This window comes from Eptesicus fuscus, chromosome 13 (genome assembly GCF_027574615.1).
Source record: "Eptesicus fuscus isolate TK198812 chromosome 13, DD_ASM_mEF_20220401, whole genome shotgun sequence".
NCBI lineage: Eukaryota > Metazoa > Chordata > Mammalia > Chiroptera > Vespertilionidae > Eptesicus > Eptesicus fuscus.
In genome coordinates this window covers 43,180,401-43,200,620 of record NC_072485.1, presented here as the reverse complement: position 1 = coordinate 43,200,620, position 20,220 = coordinate 43,180,401, and the positions used below count along the sequence as shown (strand labels likewise).

The window sequence follows — 20,220 nt, the reverse complement described above, 5'->3', positions numbered from 1 at the left end:
TCTAGCCCCGTTTTTGAAAGAATCATATTTCTTAAAAATTAATATTATTCAATAACTACAAATGCAATTGTATTAAGGGATTCCTTTATTTGATCCTACATTTATCTATACAGTTGTCAAATTTAATGTCACCACTATCCAAAAAGTTGCTATAGGAAATAGAAGCCGCGAAATTTATTATTTTCTTTCTGTATGTTAAGTCCAAGAAAAGCATTTGAAATATTGTGTTGGTGATTAATTGTGCAGATTAATATATTTTTATGTTTCTCTTAATATCTTACTTACATTGTTCCTGATATTGCTCTTATTTACATATTATACAGCAGTGTTTTAGTTCAAAAAATTATTGTAAGAAACTAGCTGTAATCTCAAGATTCATATCAACCAGATGATTAAAGCATACACATTTGAGCTAATCTATTTATGCCATTGCAGGAAGGCTCTTCTGAGACCAGTATCCTGATTCTATCACAGCCCTGTAATGTCAGTCTTTAACACCTCTAAAGTGGAAATCTCTACCTTCTTCCTCGTTGGGATCCCAGGGATGGAACATGCTCACATTTGAGTCGCCATCCCCATTTGCCTCATGTACCTCATTGCCATCCTGGGGAACTGTACCATCCTCTTTCTCATAAAAACAGAGACCGCTCTGCATGAGCCTGTGTACTATTTCCTCTCCATGCTGGCCTTCTCTGACCTTGGACTGTCCATTTCCTCGCTTCCAACCATGCTGAGAATCTTCTTGTTCAATGCCACTGGAATTTCCCCTGATGCCTGCTTTGCCCAAGAGTTTTTCATTCATGGATTCTCAGCTATGGAGTCATCAGCTCTTCTTATCATGTCTGTGGATAGGTTCATAGCTATCTACAACCCTCTGAAATACACCACCATTTTGACCAGTGTCAGAGTCATTAAAATCAGCCTGATATTTGTGGCATTAAGTATTTTATTTGTCCTCCCTTTCCCCTTTATTCTAAAGAGGCTGAGTTTCTGTAAGAAAAACCTTCTATCTCACTCCTACTGCCTTCACCAGGATGTCATGACGCTGGCCTGTTCTGACAACAGGGTCAATGTAATCTATGGACTGTTTGCGGCTCCATAAATGCACACTATGTTAGCCTTGGTGTGCATTTCTGTGTCTTATATGCTGATCTTGAAAATAGTATTGGGCATTGCCTCACACAAAGGCCGCCTCAAGGTCCTCAACACTTGCATCTCCCACATTTGTGCTGTGCTCATCTTCTATGTGCCTCTTGTCACCTTGGCTGCCCTTCCTCACTTTGCCAAAAATGTTTCTCCAGTTATTAGGGTCATCATAGCTGATATCTTCCTTCTGGTTCCCCCACTAATGAATCCCATTGTGTACTCTGTAAAGAGTCAGCAGATTAGAAATCGGATCCTGGTGAAATTATGTCACAAACAAGGTTGATGGGAAATTTTGGCTATATAAAAACCCAGCTCAGTTAGAAATTTCTGAACAATGTGGGAATCTGAAAATGGTAATGAAAAAAAAATAATAGACTGCATATACTTAGTAGGCCCATAAAATGCAAAGATATTGGTTTAATACAGCAGCAACAACAATCTAGAGTATGTGATTTTTGCAGTAAGGCTTAGGGTTATAACCTTATAACTAAATGTTAAAAAGAAAACCACAGAGTCAAAATGGCATCACTCATGCTAAAAGCCCATGATGGCCATTATAGACTTAATATCCAATTTAATTGCAGTTTCAACTTTCCTAGAAATATAAGTTAATCAACCACTCTGGAATTTTCTGGTTGAGCACCAGTAAGGCAATCTGTCACATGGGCCCTCTTCACCCCTTCCACCCCCACTCTCCATAGAAAGAAGAGACAATCTTCATGATAAAAACCCTTGCTCTTTCCTTCCCCCCAAAAGCAAATATCCTGGTCTAAACATAATCTTTTATTTTCTTTGTTAATGTGTCCCTTGCCAAATCCTTCTTCCTATAAAAACCTTCCATTTTGTACAACACCCAGTGCCCCTCTAGTAGCTAGATGAGAGGCTGCTAGATTCAAATTCATTAATTGCTTAATAAAGTCAATTAGTTTTTCAAATTTACTCAGCTGAATTTTGTTTTTTACATAAGTTTCCCACCTCTTTACTGACTTTTCTCTCTACACAATTAGCTATATGGCAACCTTAGCTATAGCAATCAAGTCTTAATTAGAATTAACCTTTTGCACTCTGATGTCAAGTGTGACTCGACACGGTTAGCATTAGAATAAAGGAATCGAGAAAAAAGCAAGCAAGTGCAAAGGGTTAAAGATATTTTAAATATTATTTTTAAAGTATTTTTTAAACAAAAACATTTTAAGGTAAAATAATGTTTGTTTAGGAAAAAAACAAACATTGCTCTAATTAACTCAGCCATGATCAGCAGTTCTGAAGAATGCTGAAAGATAAAACACACATTCAACCACACATATACTCAAAAGCCCCTAAATATTTATTGTGTGTATGGGTGTCAGTCATCAACAATTTATATAAACTATTAAAAATTCTCCTGTCCTAAGTATTGTGAAATATGTTTAGAGATATAAGGATCACATACATAAAATGATTAAAATTATAAAATAATATATTGGAAAATACTTTATTATTTACATTTTCAATTATTTGCAATAGGTTACATGAATCACTTTTCTTTTAAATATGTTTTTATTGATTTTTTGGAGAGAGAGGAAGGGAGAGGGAGAGAGAATAGAAACATCAATGATAAGAGAGAATAATTGATCATCTGCCTTCTACACGCCCCCTCCTGGGGATCTAGTCTGCAACCAGGGCATGCACCCTTGACTGGAATCAAACCCAGCACCCTCCAGTCCACAGGCCAGCACTTTATCTTCTGAACCAAACTGGCTAGGGCATGAATCCCTTCCTTTACATGTATATTGGGATAATTGTTTTTTATCCAAATCTGTACATCACTTTATAATCTTAAAGAACAGTATTATCCTTAATATCTATACCTTCAATGTACAAGTGATTTAATAAGTAGATATTAACTTCTCTCTTTGTCAGTATCCATCAAAGTATCTGTAACATCCTAGTTGTTAATTGTATGTTTATTAAAATTTTATGGTTTTAATCAATTTTGAAGATAAGAATAAAATATCTGATAGATAATCAAAGAAGCAATTAAACTATGTCTGGGAAACCTCATTAATATACAGCTTACTTATTCTACAAATTAATTACTTGGGGCATAAAAAAATAAAAGCAAGTGAAAATAGTCCTTGAAAATCACTTATAAATAGAGTAATCTCATGCCTATAGAGTGTATAATCAGCTCCTCACTAAAAAGATCCTTGACTGAAGTTAATTCAAACTCACTCTGAGAACCAAAAAGCCTGTTCTAGTAAGATACATATTCCATTTCAAGTGACAACAAAGCTAATAATATTTTCTTAAAAATCAAACAAACATGTTTAGGTAAGATATTGTCATAACGGTTGCCTGATTCATGAATTGTTTAATAAAGTCAATTAGATTGAGTATTTCTAGCATACTTAAGTGCTGAAAATAGGTCATTAGCACTACTCTCACTCCCTTCCCTGAATGAAGGCAACCCACATGGTGTGGTGAATGGTCACAAGTTGGATAAATAGGCAGAGAGGACCCTTTTTACATCTTCAGCTCTATTTAAAGATATAGGGAAAGAATTGAATATAGCTTCTTAATATCCTAAAGCAGAACAGATCACTATACCCATGATATGAATTTAATTTGATTGGAAAAACTGGTCATGTGGAAATCCCTATGCCACTACCACAATCAATGTGATCACAGTATATAAAGTAACTAGAGGCCTGATGCACAAAATTTGTGCACTTGGTGCGAGGAGGGTCCCTCAGCTCAGCCTGCACCCTCTCACAGTCTGGAGCACTCAGGGGGATACTAATAGAGACAATCTTGACTTTTCCTGACATTAATAGAAAAATCCTATATAATAATAGACAAATATGCAAATTGACCATACCTCCAACACGCCCACAAGCCACGCCCACCATCCAATCAGAGCGAGCATGCAAATTAACCCAAACCAAGATGGCTACAGCCACAGAGAGCAAGGTTTCCCAGGTAACCGAGGAAGCCAAGCTTTCCGATAGCCGTTGCAGGCCTAAGCCTCCACTCAAGCTACAAAGTTTCAATTATAGAAGGTAAACAAATTCAAACAAATGGCGACAGAATGGAGCTTGAGAGAGCAGGCCAGGGTTGCTGCCGGCAACAGGGGAAGCAAAGCTTTCCACACACCCTGACCAGGCCCACCCGCTTAAGGCAACAAAGTTTCAATTATAACCCCAACACAAATGAATGGCTGCGGGCCTCGGAGGGAGCCCCAGGCTTGGCTTTGCTCCAGGCTACAAAGTTTCAATTGTAGAAGGAAAATAAATTCCAGATACCAGGGCCTCCACTTGGGTCGCCAGAGGGCATGGCCTGCCTGCAAGCCACCACAGGCCCCTCGCTCAGGCCGCCCCACACCCCAAGGGTACCCCACCCTGATCCGGGACACCCTTCAGGGCAAACCAGCTGGCCCCCACCCCTGTACCAGGCCTCTAGCCTATCTAATAAAAGAGTACTATGCAGTTGATCATCACTGCAACACACAATATAGCTGCCCCCATGTGGTCAAAGATCCTGCCCCCATGTGGACACAAGATGGCCACCACAAGATGGCCAGCAGGAGAGGGCAGTTGGGAGGCACCTGGCCTGCAAGGGAGGGCAGTTGAGAGGGACCAAGCCTGCAAAGGAGGGCAGTTGGAGGTGATCAACTCTGCAGGAGAGGGCAGTTAGGGGTAACCAGGCTGGCAGAGGAGGGAAGTTGGGGGCAAACAGGCTGGCAGCAGAGTGGTTAGGGGGTGATCAGGCTGGCAGGCAGAAGCGGTTAGGGGCAATCAGGAAGGCAGGCAGGCAAGCAGTTGGGAGCCAGCAGTCCTGGATTGTGAGAGGGATCGGGCCTAAACGGGCAGTTGGACATACCTTGAGGGGTCCCAGATTGGAGACGGTACAGGCTGGGCTGAGGGACAACCCCCCTCCGTGCACGAATTTTGTGCACCGGGCCTCTAGTTTTTAATATTTTTTCATTAAAATAATATTAGCTGTTGTATTTCTTACATATTTTTTTTTTCAAATTAAGGTAGTACCTTTCTATTTCAATTTGCTCAAAGATTTTGCCATGAGAAAGTGTTTGAATTTTATTTAATACTAGAGGCCTTGTGCATGAAATTCGTGCATGGTAGGGGGTTGTCCCTCAGCCCGGCCTGCACCCTCTCCAATCTAGGACCCTTCGAGGGATGTCCAACTACCCATTTAGCCACAATCCTATTGGAACAACCCTCTCGCAATTCAGGACTGCTGGCTCCCAACTACTCACCTGCCTGCCTTCCTGATTGCCCCTAACCACTTCTGCCTTCCAGCCTGATCACCCCCTAACCACTCACCTGTCAGCCTGATTGGTGCCTAACTGCTACCCTGCCAGCCTGATTGCCCCTAACTGCCCTCCCCTGCAGGCCTGGCCACCCCTAACTGCCCTCCCCTGCTGGCCTGATCACCCCTAACTGCCCTCCCCTGCAGGCATGGTCACCCCTAACTGCCCTCCCCTGCAGACCTGGTTCCCCCCAACTGCCCTCCACTGCAGGCCTGGTTCCTCCCACTGCTCTCCCCTGTAGGCCTGGGTCCCCCAAACTGCCCTTCCCTGCAGGCCCAGTCACCCCCAACTTCCCTCCTCTGCCAGCCTGGTCACCCCTAACTGCCCTCCCCTTCAGGCTTGATTGCCCCCAACTGCCCTCTTTTGCAGGCCTGCTCCCCTCCAACTGCTCTCCCCTCCTTGCCTGATTACTCCCACTGCCCTCCTTTGCAGGCCTGGTCCCTCCCAACTGCCCTCCCCTGCTGGCCTGATCACCTACAACTGTCCTCCCTTGCAGGCCTGGTCCCTCCCAACTGCCCTCCCCTGCTGGCCATCTTGTGGCAGCCATCTTGTGTCCACATGGGGTCAGCCATCTTGTGTTTTGGAGTGATGGTCAATTTGCATATTGCTCTTTTATTAGATAGGATAGAGGCATGGTGCATGGGTGGGGGCTGGCTGGTTTGCCCTGAAGGGTGTCCTGGATCAGGGTGGGGGTTCCCTTGGGGCACAGGGTGGCCTGGGTGAGCGGTCTGTGGTGGTTTGCAGGCTGGCCATGCCCCCAAGTGACCCAAGCAGAGGCCCTGGTATCTGGGATTTATTTATCTTCTATAATTGAAACTTTGTAGCCTTGAGCAGAGGCCAGGACCAGCCAGGGCGAGAAGCTTGGCTTCCTCCATCACCAGGGGCAACCCAAGCCTCCGGCTGGCTCCAGCTCTGTGGCTGCCACAATTTTTGTTGGAATTTATTTATCTTCTATAATTGAAATTTTGTAGCCTTGAGCAGAGGTCAGGGAAGGCCATGGCCAGCAGAAAGCTTTGCTTCTCCAATTGCCATGGGCCACCCAAGCCTCCTGCTCTCTCCAGCTCTGTGGCCTCCACTATATTTGTTGGGTTAATTTGCATACTCACTCCTGATTGGCTGGTGGGCATGGCAGAGGTATGGTCAATTTGCATGTTTCTCTTTTATTAGATAGGATGATTATCATATGGTTTTATCTCTATTTTTCTGTCAGTTTGAAGTATAGTCATGATTTTTGAAACTGTATTCTTAGGATCAACTTTACTTTGTCAAGATATAGTATCCTTTTTATATACCACTATACAGAATTTGCTGATTTTTAAATGTTTGTATCTATGTTTATAAGATATTACCCATTAATTAAATTTTTTATAATATACTAGAGGCCCAGTGTACTAAATTTATGCACAGGGGAAGGGAATTGCTCAGCCCGACCTGCACCCTCTTGCAATCTGGGACTCCTGTGGGGATGTCCAACTCAAAATCTGGGACTGCTGGCTCCTAACCACTCTTTCTGCCTGCCTGCCTGATCTCCCCTAACTGCTCACCTGCCTGAATGATCACCCCTAACTGCCTCTGCCTCGGCCCCCACCGACTCAGCTTCATCCGGAAGGACATCTAGAATGACGTCCGGAAGGTTGTTCAGCTGTCCGGTTTAATTAGCATGTTGCGCTTTTATTATTATAGATTGTCTGGTTTAGATATCACTCATAAAACCAGTTAGAAAGTATTCTAGTCTCTGAAAGAGTATTATAATATTGATGCTATTTCTTTTTTTAAATTTTCAATATTATTCTGTATTAGTTAGTGATGCCCAGTAGTATTTAGAAGGATCAATCTAGGCTTCAGGGGTAAAGCCTTGGCTAAAAATACATGTCATAAGGTGTCTGTCCTACATCACTTCCTTTAATGCACATGTTCTACTCTAAATATCTGTGCTTTAATTATGTTCAGGGCAGAGGAGTAATATCTGAGCCAAATACCCAACAGAAGTGTCAGAGATTTTGCATAGCAGTTACTGTATTTCTCCCATACTTGGTTAATAAGAACCTCTCTAAGCAAAACAGTCCCAAATTCTGGGTGTACTTATGCCAAAGTATTAACAATCTCTGTGGATTCACTGCATCTCTACATGTTTATTTTTATTCTCAGACCAGATATGAACTGATTGCAATCCCTAGAGACCTCAGTGCCCCTCGAGCAGATGATTAGGAAGAAGAAAGAAACAAACCCTCTTATATAAGGTGGAGTCTTTGGTATCAAGTGAATTGGGTGACTTCTGAAATTTTATGCTGAAATCTTTTAGCCAGTCTCGAAAGTGCTCTCCAAAATATTTACTTTCTGGTAAGTACTCAGATATTCTTATCTATTTGACTTTCACTGTATTTCTCTTTTTTGACAGCCAACCACATACAACATCATGCCTCCAAAAGTCATATTTTTAGGAAAATTGTTTTCTTCAGATATTATATAAATGGACTACTCATCTTTCCAGAAATTGGCCTTTAGCAGAATTCAAATTCTTCTAAATGTGATATTGACACTTCAGGTTATTATTCTCCTATCAGCATGATGCAATTGATCATAAAGTCCTGGCCAGGAGAAATGAAACATATCCTATCAGACATCTCTGCACTGACTGCCCTTACAAATAGATACATGATTTGAAGATAGTGGAAATTTTTTAAAGAATATTTAAATAATCAACAATTTTTAGAAGATAGGGAATAAAACTAAGGGTGTTTTGATTTTGAGACAATCTTACTTTTGTTGGAGTTACAGGAGGTAGGAAGAAATTGAGTTGTGAGATTCCTTTGCTTTCCTATAGTGTTATTCTAGTAATCATATATTCTACCTAACATCTTATCTAAGATGTGAAAGCAAGTAGTAAAGGATTCCAGATTGACTAGGGTTTAACAATATTTCACAGGGAAAATTAAATCAGGATGCTATTTTAGACTAGAACCTACTTTTGACATGTGTTTTCTATAGAGAAACTAGAAATGTATTTTGTTTTTCTTTTCAAATGGAACTGCCATTTGACCTAGTGATCCTACTTCTAGGAATATATCCTAAGAAACCTGAAAAATCTATCAGAAAGAATATATGCACTCCTATGTTCATAGCAGTGCAATGTACAATAGCTAAGATCTGGAAACTGCCCAATTGCCCAGCAATAGATGAGTGGATAAAAAAGCTGTGGTACGTTTACACCAGGAAATGCAACAGGAAGGATCATTTACCCTCTGAGACAGCATGGAGGGACCTGGAGAGTATTAAGCAAAATAAGCCAGGCAGAGAAAGACAAGTATTTCATGACTTCACTCATATGTGGAATCTAATGAACAATATAAACGGATGTACAAAATAGATTCAGACACATAGAAGCATGGAACAGACTGATGAATCTCAGAGGGAAGGCAGGGGTGAGTGGGTGGGTAGGGAGAGGTTAACCAAAGAACTTGTATTCATATATGCATAAGCCATGGACACAGACAATAGTGTAGAAAAGGCAAGGGTGGGTGGGTGGAGGGGGTCAATGGAGTAAATGGTGGGGGGAGACATCTGTAATACTTTCAACATAAAGATAAATTTTTAAAAATACATTTCTAGTTTCTCTATAGAGAACACATGCCAAAAGTAATTTTTCTAATCTATGATATAGGTAGATTCTAGTCTAAAATAGCATTCACTTCACACTACATAATAAGTTATATAAATGCTTTGTTCTGTCAAAAGAGAGCTGGAAATAAGCCGGAACCTTCAACAACTGCTTTTTTAAAAAAAAAAACAAATTTTCAGATATTGATATGTTACTAACTCAAAAATCTTTCATTGCAGAGCCTCTCAATGCATCATGACAATTATCAACACATCACATGTTGAAATCACCACATTCTTCTTGGTTGGAATTCCAGGGCTGGAATATGCACACATCTGGATCTCTATCCCCATCTGTAGCATGTATTTTGTTGCTATTCTAGGAAACTGCACCATCCTTTTTGTCATCAAGAAAGAACCCTCCTTGCATGAGCCCATGTACTATTTCCTGTCCATGTTGGCCCTGTCTGACTTGGGTTTATCCTTATCTTCTCTGCCCACCATGTTGAGGACCTTATTGTTCAATGCTCCTACAATTTCTGCCAATACCTGCTTTGCCCAGGAATTCTTCATCCATGGATTCACAGCATGTGAGTCCTCAGTGCTCCTGATCATGTCATTTGATCGATTCCTAGCCATCCACAACCCTCTGAGATACAGCTCCATTCTTACTACTGTCAGAGTTGCCCAAATAGGAGTAGTGTTCTCCTTTAAGAGCTTCCTCCTGGTGCTTCCCTTCCCCATCACTTTGAGAAAGTTGAAATATTGTAACAAAAGCCAATTATCCCATTCTTACTGTCTTCACCAGGATGTAATGAAGTTGGCCTGCTCTGACAACCAAATCAATGTCATCTATGGCTTTTTTGTAGCACTTTGTGGGATGGTAGACTTTATTCTGATTGTTGTATCTTACATTCTGATTCTTAAGACTGTGCTGGGAATTGCATCCCAGAAAGAACAGCTCAAGGCTCTCAATACTTGTACTTCACATATCTGTGCAGTGATCATATTCTATCTGCCTATAATCAACCTTGCCATTGTCCATCGCTTTGTCCGGCATGCCTCTCCTCTCTTCAATGTTCTCATGGCAAATATTCTCTTACTTGTGCCTCCACTGATGAACCCGATTGTGTACTGTATAAAAACGAGGCAGATTAGAATAAGAGTTGTAGCAAAATTATGTAAAAAGCAGATATAGCAGTCATATATAGAATAAACCTAATTGAGTGAATATCTTTGGTAAGAGATTAAAGGTGAGTTTGAGAAAATCTAATATTTGACAAATAATCATCAATATGCTTTTCCTGTTAATATCGTAAGCTTTATTTTCTTTAAGCCAGATACTGAATATAGGCATAAAACCAGAACAGGAAATACATTTCTTGGGGTTTCCATCTAGTTAACAAAAAATAAAGGAATAAGTTCAAATCCAGACAGACAAATGGTAGTGTCTATCCCTCTGACAGAAATAGATTCCTTATCCCCATATTCAATTTATCTATACTAAGTTCTTTTTAATCTAGACACAAGTTACATCTTCATTTTGTTTCCTTTGCTTTAATCATCGTAATGTGTTACTAGCATTTTTTAGGGAAATACTGCATTAGCCTCTTTGGTTTCTAAATGACTACTCGTGCTGCTTTCTAACTATCTATGCAAGTTAAGAGTAATCTTTTTAAAAGACAAATTGAATGATGTAATGTCTTTTTAAAGTATGAACTCTTATTTCTTTGGGAATAAAATTAAAGCAATAAAGTACATACTATAAGACTATTCTCTACCTCTTCAACAATATCTCATTATCAAATTTCAGCTATGTTGGCCTTCTGAAAATTTGTTACATTTACCACTTTTCTATTTCTGGTAAGTTTTCATATCTGACCCATTTTTTTAGAATACTCTTGATTCCAATTTTATATTTCATTTCTGTTACTTCTTTTAAATTTCAACTTAATTTCATTATAGTTTACTTAATCCCTCAATTCAAATTATGACCCTCTCTTTTTTAAAAAAATATCTTAAATTGGTTATCATTTATTCTTTCTTATACTTATTATTATTATTATAATTTTAATTACAGATATAGTTGCTTATGTTTATTCTATTTGTTTCAACTTCCTAAATAAACTATGCTACCAATGAAGGGAGAAAACATATCTATATTTTATGCCTTTGTACCTAATCTAGGATTTTCTAATGCAGAGTAGATCTCCAATAAATAATTGTTATCAATTGAAGGTAAAAATGAGGCTATGTTTGGGGAATGGGGAATTGTTATCAGAAGTATATTTTGCCTATATTAGAGATTCAAAAACAATGCTTACCTCTGTAAAAAAAATTTCATTGATTGTAAAGTACTATCTAGTTCCTGGATGATTATTGCTGTTTAAGCATTTGTCTCAGCTATTGTCTCTTGTTTCACCTGATGAGATTAGAATTGGTGTGGTATGTGAAGAGCACTTAGGTCAATGCGTGGACCCAAGAAAAAGATAAAAATTTGTCCTATGACATACAAGTTTTGAAGGTTATTCTGATACCCCAAATGGCAAGCTGGGACTCTCCTTGTAAGTTCTTGTCTCACAAAGTTTGAAGAATAAATCCATGGACTAAAAGATTTTAGGCAAAAGTGTGGAAATTTATTGTAAGCATATACAAACTCCCATGCAGGGAGGGGTTTCCAAGTGGGTAATCCCCTCAGGAGGGGTCCCCAAAATGGGAGAGCCCAGCTCTCTTTCAAAATGGGAAAAAACCTAGTCCCATGAATCTCTTTGTCTACAGGTTTATAAGTGCTGGTAGCTTCTTTGTCTGTTCATTCCACTTTTTAACTGGAACATTCCTTATTTTATGTCCCCCATTCTTTCCTAATTGGCCATTTCCCCCACCCCCTCACCCCGCCTTTTCCCTGCACAGTATCAGTTTCAAAACTCACACAGTGTCCCCCTCTTCTTCTTCCCCTTATCTTGTTAACATTCTTGTAGTCTGGTGGCTTGGAGCTGACTCTGCCCATCACTTGTGCATTCCTCTCCCATGGACCTCTCCCCCTTTTCCTAACTGCCACTCTCTAAAATCCTTTCACTTCTTGGAATTTTTAGGCATATTTTCTCTTTTGATTCTCACAATAACCCATTTTTATAAAGCTTTTTTTTTCTATTTTTTCAGTTGAAAAGGTTGAGATTCTGAAGATTGGCTTAATGACTTCCACAAAGATAAGGTTTAACTAAGGTTTAACTCTGAGTTAAACCTTATCTTTTACACCCTAAAATTATCTATCTTGACTACATTTTAGCTTTCACATCAGGGATTGCATCTGTTTCCACAATGCTTTCTTAGGTATATAAAATTATATCAATCAGATCAGAGCACTAAGTGTTTCTGTTGAATTTTAATATGGCCCCCAAGATCTTATCAAACTCAATTTTCTCAGCCTGAGCCTGCATTATGAGCTCACTGCTAGATAAACGTCCCTTGAGTCAATCCCATGGGCTCTCTGGACTTTATAAAACAGTGCTTACAAAGCAGAAAAGGGGAGTCTAAGAGATTCTTCCATGCTTCTAATCTTTTTTCTATCATTGACTTTAAGGTTGAGTATCATATTGTAAAAAAAAAAAAAAAAAAAATACAAAACAAGGTAAGATATAATTCTACTCTTTCATTATATTTGACAAAATTTGCATTGCTTTTTCTACCTCATTTGATCCTGAAGAAATGGGCTAGATGTTGAAACAAAAGGAAATCAGCAGATCCCCATGGAGTTTGAGAATTTTACAGAGCTACCAAGGAGAGACGAATGCACATGTTGGTGCGAGTATGTGTCCAGGGAAGTTTTAGAAATGCTCAGTCTGGATGATATGTGTGAGAATGGTGTATATTTCAAGTATTACATGATTCTTCTTCTTCATGTCTCCTGACAGGTAGATACATGACCTTGGACAAGTTACCTCTCTAAGACTTGTTTCCTTATCTATAAAATAGTTAAAGTAATAGCATAAGAATATAAATGAGAAAATCTATATATATCATTAAGAGGGGTCATATTTATAATAAAGTTAAATTAATAATCACTAGATAATAAAATAATTAAATTTATGGATGCTTATCTTATACATTTAAATTAAATCTCAATAGTGCCTACTTCTAAAGAATGCAGTTTTAAAAACAATGATGAGGCAAAGGCCAGAACACAAATGGCCACAGTCTATTTATGTAAAATAATTTTAGCTATATCTAGCACAATTAGAAAGGCAAATTCTATGGCTCAGATAAGGAGTTTCAGAAGACTGATAATTTAATAAACCGGTGGATATCATGTCATTATCTGTAGGCTAGGCCTTTCGCTTAAATTCTGAACACTTACCCTAAATAAGCTATAGTTTTCCGAAGAAGCCAGGTCCTTGGACAGTACTCTGGGTACTCACCCATTTAGAAGTTGGGTAAAAAGCAAAATCCAGCAAAACAGCAGACAATGTGATATAGAAACACTAAGAGTAATTACACTTTTTTTTAAAACCAAGGTTTATCCATACTCTCAATATTCTTGGAAAAGTCAAAGAGTCAACCTGACAGGTAATTGAAAATGATGAAGATTGTTTGGATGATTGAATAGTGTCATTAATTTTTAGATCATGAAGAAAATGGTGAAAAAAACCTATAATGGATGACTGTGGAAGAGATAAATACTCTTTTGAGGAATTGTAGTCATATGTTAAGAGGTATCAATAGTTTGTCATTGTTTGAGGAGCACCAAATGAAGACTCTAAAGCAAAACAAACAATCAAAATGACACAGTTGTTTGATAGAATATAGGAAGTTTATTCTGAAAAAGAGATAACTAATGGAAGAAAATATTACTGTCTTCAACGTTGAGATATTATACTCAATTAAATAAAGAATTATGAAGCTACAACTATGTTCTAGTTACTATACTAGGCACAGTCAATGCAGTAATGAACAGTGTAACCATGATTCCCTACCCTTAATGTCTAGTAATGAGAGAAGACAGAAATCAATCAAGTAAAAATAAGGAAGATATGTAAAAAAAAAAAAGAAGAAGAAGAAGCTATTTTGTGTAAATGAGATTAGATTCTGTACCTTTAGAGAAAAGATGGAAACTTTTAGAAACATTCATCAATTCAAGAAAGAAAAATAATCTGAGTGTTCAGTCATGAAGTAGAAAGCTTTAGGTAGTAGTTAATATGATAATACTAGAAATAAGGTATAAAATGTTAGCTGATGGTAACCTATTGATTTAGAATGGTTTTGTACAAGCAAGAGACTAAGACTACATGTTTTTAAGGGCCCTTTAACTCTAAGACTGTATCATTATGAACTTTCAGTTCTGTCATTACTTGATATGTTATCCTATTAGAGATATACAGTTTTGAACATAACTATGGAACAATTTATGAATTCTACTTCCCCCACCACAATTCACAGTAAACATTACTTTTCCATTTAAGATTTTGTTTTATAAAATTGAAATAAGAGAATCATCAAATTGGAGACCTGGTTTTATACGATCTAGTCATGGGTAGCTGCATGTGGTCAAAGGATTGCCTGGGATTCTTAAATGTGCAAAGTCCAAATTGGCTGACACTTTTACAAAATTAAAACAAATTACTGGATGAGGAAGCAAGTCAGATCCTTCTCATTTGTTACTGTGTTTGACTTTTTTGACAGTCTAAACTGACAGTAGAAACATAGACTGCCTTATAAGAAGTCTCTGACTGCTACCTTAGTATCTATGACCTACATTGTACCAGAAAAGGACATCTTTTGTCAGACTTCATTGAAGAAATCTCAAGTACCCTGAGTAAGCATCTGATTAGGTATCTTTTCGTGTGTCATGTCTCCTCTTAACGATACAAACATTGAAGTTCTTAAATTCCTCCTTACTGGAATCCCTGGATTGGAGAAGAGTCACATCTGGATAGCCATTCCCTTCTCATCAGTGTACCTTCTTTCTCTCCTGGGAAACTTTACCATTCTCTTTTTCATCAAGACAGAGCCAAGCCTCCATCAACCCATGTACTATTTCCTTTCCATGCTCTCCATCTCTGACCTAGGGTTGTCCCTCTCTTCCTTACCTACCACTTTGGGACTATTCCTGTTCAGTGTCGATGAAATTCAGGCAGCTGCCTGCTTTGCCCAGGAGTTCTTTATCCATTTATTCACAGTCACTGAAGCTTCTGTGCTATCTGTAATGGCATTCGACCGATATGTGGCCATCCACAACCCTCTGAGATACAGCACAATCTTAACCAGCTCCCGAGTCATCAAAACAGGGGTCTTATTGATGTCAAAAAATGTTCTTTTGATCCTTCCACTGCCCTTTCTTTTGCAACGGCTGATATACTGTCATCAAAATCTGCTCTCACACTCCTACTGTCTCCACCAGGATGTCATGAAGCTGGCATGCTCTGACAACAGAGTCAATGTTGTCTATGGACTCTTTGCTGCTCTTTCTACCATTATGGATTTGTTGTTTATTACTTTTTCCTACATAATGATCCTAAAGACAGTCCTGAGCATTGCAACCCCCAGAGAGCAGTTCAAAGCCCTCAACACCTGCATTTCTCATATCTGTGCTGTCCTTATCTTCTATGCACCCATGCTGAGTGCAGCAATGCTCCACCGTTTTGCCAGGGATTTGTCACCTCTGACCCACATCCTCATGGCTGATGTTTTCCTACTAGTGCCGCCCCTGATGAATCCCATTGTGTACTGTGTGAAGACCCGTCAAATCCGAGAAAAGGTTGTGGAAAAACTTTGTCCAAAAAGAAAAATGATTAAAGGAATGAGAAAGTGAATACATGAGTAAGTGACAATTAAACAAACTTTGAACGTGTGGCTGGCATAAAGCATAGTATAGTAGAATGTCCTTGGGTTTTATAATCAGACAGAGCTCATAGAGTGAATGGTTTTTGATACTCGATACCCTTAGTACCCTGTTGAGCACAGATGGAGACAAGCATGGGGTTGTTCAAATTGGTGCCACAACATCTACTATCTCAGCTGATCATCAAATATCACTTGGAGTGTTGTTATTTTACTCTCCTGTCAGCTCCCACATTTATTTCTCACAAAGATCATACCAAGCATTTGTCAGGTTCTTTATTATCTCTACTCTGCTCCTTACCTGCATGCTTCCTTTAAAAGCAGTGAAACATGAATTACTCCCTTCTTTTTTTACCATCTGACCTTAAGTCTTTTATATATATTCTACCAATGTATTCCATTCCTCTTCCTAAGAAGAATGCCACTCTTCCCTATCAAAATTTAATCATAACCCCTAAAAGGTAAATTTCATTCCTCCCTGCCTGAAAAGATCTTGCTGCACCTTCTGTATGTTTCCAATTTTTTCAGTCTTCCTACTTATTAGCTATCCTTTCTCAGTCTATAAGCATGTTTGTTTTAAAAGAAAAACATTTTAAGAGATACATAACTTTACTTCCTCAACTTTCCCAGTTCTCGTGAATTTATTATATTAATGTATTTAATGTATTTATGTATAGTGCTATATATACATATACATCACAAATACATTTAACATGAATGCATGTTACATATTTTTCTATTCTTTTGTTTCTTGCCTCTTCTTTTTTTATTTCTCTATTTACCCCGCAGAATGACCAAATCACAATAACCCTCCAGGCAACTAACATTAACAGGGAGTAGTGTTTCTGAAAAGATGCACAACTTGCATTTGAGTCAGGAAAATACCAGATTGGAATGTTCTGCTTATTGTAGGATGTTTCACAACCCATGAACAAAATTCCAGTAGTTCACCCAGACTCTTGGCAATGGTAGGAACACTTTTAAAACCTTGTCTCATATTCTGTCCATACTCATACAATCACAGAATGGCAGATATGTTGATGGAATTTATGTTATGAAATACATTTGCATTTCTCAAACAACTCAAATGTGCAATAATCTCTCTTTTTGGCAAACATGTATGCATTTATCTTTCTACTATACATTTTTAAAATAATATTAATCATTTTAAGCTCTACTAACTATCTTTAATTTTGTCTAATCATATTTTGTGTTACTTTTTCTAATTTCTTAAATTAGAAATTAATTTCTAAACATTAATTTAGAAAGTTAATTTCTAAACATTAACTCTTATTTAATTAAAACATTTAAAGGTAACAATTAGACACTTTTGAGAATTAATAGGGCTACAAAAATAAATATAATTATATGTAACATATTCATAATTGTACATATTTCATGATTCACTATACACATATTTCATAATTATACATGTACTTATGCAATATGTATACATACAATATAATGTATTTTTCAATTGGCATTTGAAAATATATCAATATATATCAATTGGCAAATTGTTTTAGTTTATTGATTGGTTAGTAAAACAGTTTAAAACAAAATGTATTTTCAAATATAAAATATCCTCTAAAAACAAAGCAATCTATAGAACATATATAAGCTCTTTTTTCAAGTTTTGATTTAGTAAATAATTTACATTTGTTAAAAACATCAAAGCTAAATATTTTGGTATTCCAATGTTTAGATAGTTTGATTAAAGATATCTAACCTACTTTGAACAAAACATATTTAGAAATTTAGAGATTGGGTTCTCTGGAAAGCAGATGATAAGACAGAGTTAGCATGTGAAGAACTTAAATTTGTAAAAGAGAGGAGACATTGCGTAAGGGGAGACATTAGACCATGTTCACAGATAATGAATTCTCTTCCAGGCCAAATGGGGACTCAAGAACAAACATTGCTTTATGGAGGAGTTCCCTACTGATCAGAAAGGGCCAAGTACTTACACCACTGTTTGCTCGCTGATTATTGGGTCACCCCAAGAAATTATGCTTCAACTGGGATCTGAAAAATATGTGTTCACTTCAGTCACCAAATTAGTCTGGTTTACCAAGCATTCCTTCAGAAGCTCACATATCTTTAAAATCTTGTTGAAGGTAATGAGCAGAAGAGAAAGTTTGTACCATAATGCTAAAGTTTTTATATTTTTAAATTAAATATCAGCTTTGTCTCAAACTTTTCTAGTCCAATTACTCTAAATATGTATGCAAAGAAAAGAGACTAGAAGAATTGCCTGACTATAATCATTATGTTTAAACTATAACCAATTCCAAGTACAAAAAATTCTTGATTTCATAAGAACATTGTTCTTTCCACATTATTGTACTGTAATAAAATATGCATTTATATCATCTCTACATTTAAAAAATGTATTTCTGTTGTTGAGTTTCTAAGCTGAACTCAAAATAAATAACATTCAAATCAAGGCCAGATGTTTTACAGAATGAAATCTGACCAAAATAAATGTTTAAAAAGTTAAATTTGAGTCATATATTAGAATAAATAATTATATAACTAACTAGAGGCCTGGTGCACGAAATTCGTGCACGGAGGGGGGGTGTCCCTCAGCCTAGCCTGTACCCTCTCCAATCTGGGACCCCTCAAGGGATGTCCGACTGCCCATTTAGACTTAAATGGGCAGTTGGTTATCCCTCTCACAATCCAGGACTGCTGGCTCCCAACTGCTTGCCTGCCTGCCTTCCTGATTGTCCCTAACCGCTTCTGCCTGCCAGCCTGATCACCCCCTAACCACTCTGCTGTCAGCCTGATTGATGCCTAATTGCTCCCCTGCCAGCCTGTTTGCCCCCAACTTCCCTTCTCTGCCGGCCCGGTCACCCCTAACTGCCCTCCCCTGCAGAGTTGATCACCTCCAACTTCCCTCCCTTGCAGGCCGGGTGCCTCCCAACTGCCCTTCCCTGCTGGCCATCTTGTGGTGGCCATCTTGTGTCCACATGGGGGAAGGATCTTTGACCACATGGGGGCAGACATATTGTGTGTTGGAGTGGTGGTCATCTGCATATTACTCTTTTATTAGATAGGATAGAGGCCTGGTGCAGAAGAGGGGGCCAGCTGGTTTGCCCTGAAGGGTGTCCCAGATAAGGGTGGGGGTTCCCTTGGGGCATGGGGCAGCCTGAACAAGGGGCCTGTGGTGGGTTGCAAGCCAGCCACGCCCCCTGGTGACCCAAGTGGAGGCCCTGGTATCTGGAATTTATTTACCTTCTACAACTGAAACTTTGTAGCCTGGAGCAGAGCCAAGCCTCCTGCATGCTCCACCGGCAGCCATTTCTGTTTGAGTTAATTCACCTTCTATAATTGAAACTTTGTAGCCTTAAGCAGAGGCCTGAGCCCGGCCAGGGTGTGCGGAAAGCTTTGCTTTCTCCGTTACCGCAGGCAACCCTGGCCTGGTCTCTCCAGCTCCGTGGCTGCCGCCATTCTGTTTGAATTTATTTACCTTCTATAATTGAAACTTTGTAGCTTGAGTGGAGGCTTAGGCCTGTCAAGGGCAGGCGGAAAGCTTGTTTCTCTCTGTTGCCTGGGAAACCTTGCTCTCTGTGGCTGTAGCCATCTTGGTTCGGTTTATTTGCATACTCGCCCTGATTGGCTGGTGGACGTGACTTGGGCTGGTGGGTGTGGCTTGATGTAGCGGAGGTATGGTCAATTTGCATATTTGTCTATTATTAGATAGGATTGCTTTTCAGAGTGACATCAGCAACATGGTGACAGAAAATGTCTTTCATTTGTCCTTCACCCCCCAAATTAAGCATTCATCCATGAACAAACATGCCTCTGTGGGAGTTGTGGGATCCAGCACCATATGTCAAGGGACTCAGAAGAGGTCATACCCACCTATGCTTTGAGTAATAGGCAGATAGGCCTCAGTACTGACTGTGGTCTCCACAAAAACCTATGCTCCAGCTCCAGCCTCTCTTGGCCTTGGTCTGCTACTTTCTGGAAAACACTGGCTGGGGCAGTCACTCCGAGACAAGAGAAGTTTATATTTCCAGAGAAGTTCCAATACTCCACTAGAGCAAAAAAATAAAATGAGTGTAGATGAATGGAAGTTAGAGGAACAGCTTGACTGTGTCTGCATCACCCCTCCTCAAGGCAGCAAAGTCTAGAGCTAAGCAAAAACTTCTTTTTTATTGTTAATCCTCACCCGAGGACATTTTTCTATTGACTTTTAGAGAGAGTAGAAGGGAGAAGGAGAAACAGAGAGAAACATGGATGTGAGAGAAAGAACACATCAATTGGTTGCCTCCTGCACCTGCAACCGAGGTACGTTCCCTTGAATGGAATCAAACCTGGGACCCTTC

The 20,220-nt window shown here is 38.9% G+C and overlaps 2 protein-coding genes and 1 pseudogene across 2 annotated transcripts; all 3 read left to right on the top strand.

Moving 5' to 3' along the window:
* The first annotated feature begins 481 nt into the window (after positions 1 to 481).
* LOC103304146 (olfactory receptor 51A7-like) lies at positions 482 to 1,429 on the top strand (annotated as a pseudogene).
* Positions 1,430 to 9,308: 7,879 nt separating this feature from the next.
* LOC103304121 (olfactory receptor 51A4) lies at positions 9,309 to 10,250 on the top strand. Its single transcript, XM_008161057.2, has one exon. The coding sequence runs from the start codon at positions 9,309 to 9,311 to the stop codon at positions 10,248 to 10,250; it is 942 nt and encodes a 313-aa protein (XP_008159279.1).
* Positions 10,251 to 14,879: 4,629 nt separating this feature from the next.
* Positions 14,880 to 15,857, top strand: LOC103304147 (olfactory receptor 51A4-like). The gene has a single exon (XM_008161081.2). It carries the CDS (start codon positions 14,895 to 14,897, stop codon positions 15,855 to 15,857), a length of 963 nt encoding a protein of 320 aa, XP_008159303.1. The 5' UTR covers positions 14,880 to 14,894.
* Positions 15,858 to 20,220: the final 4,363 nt, after the last annotated feature.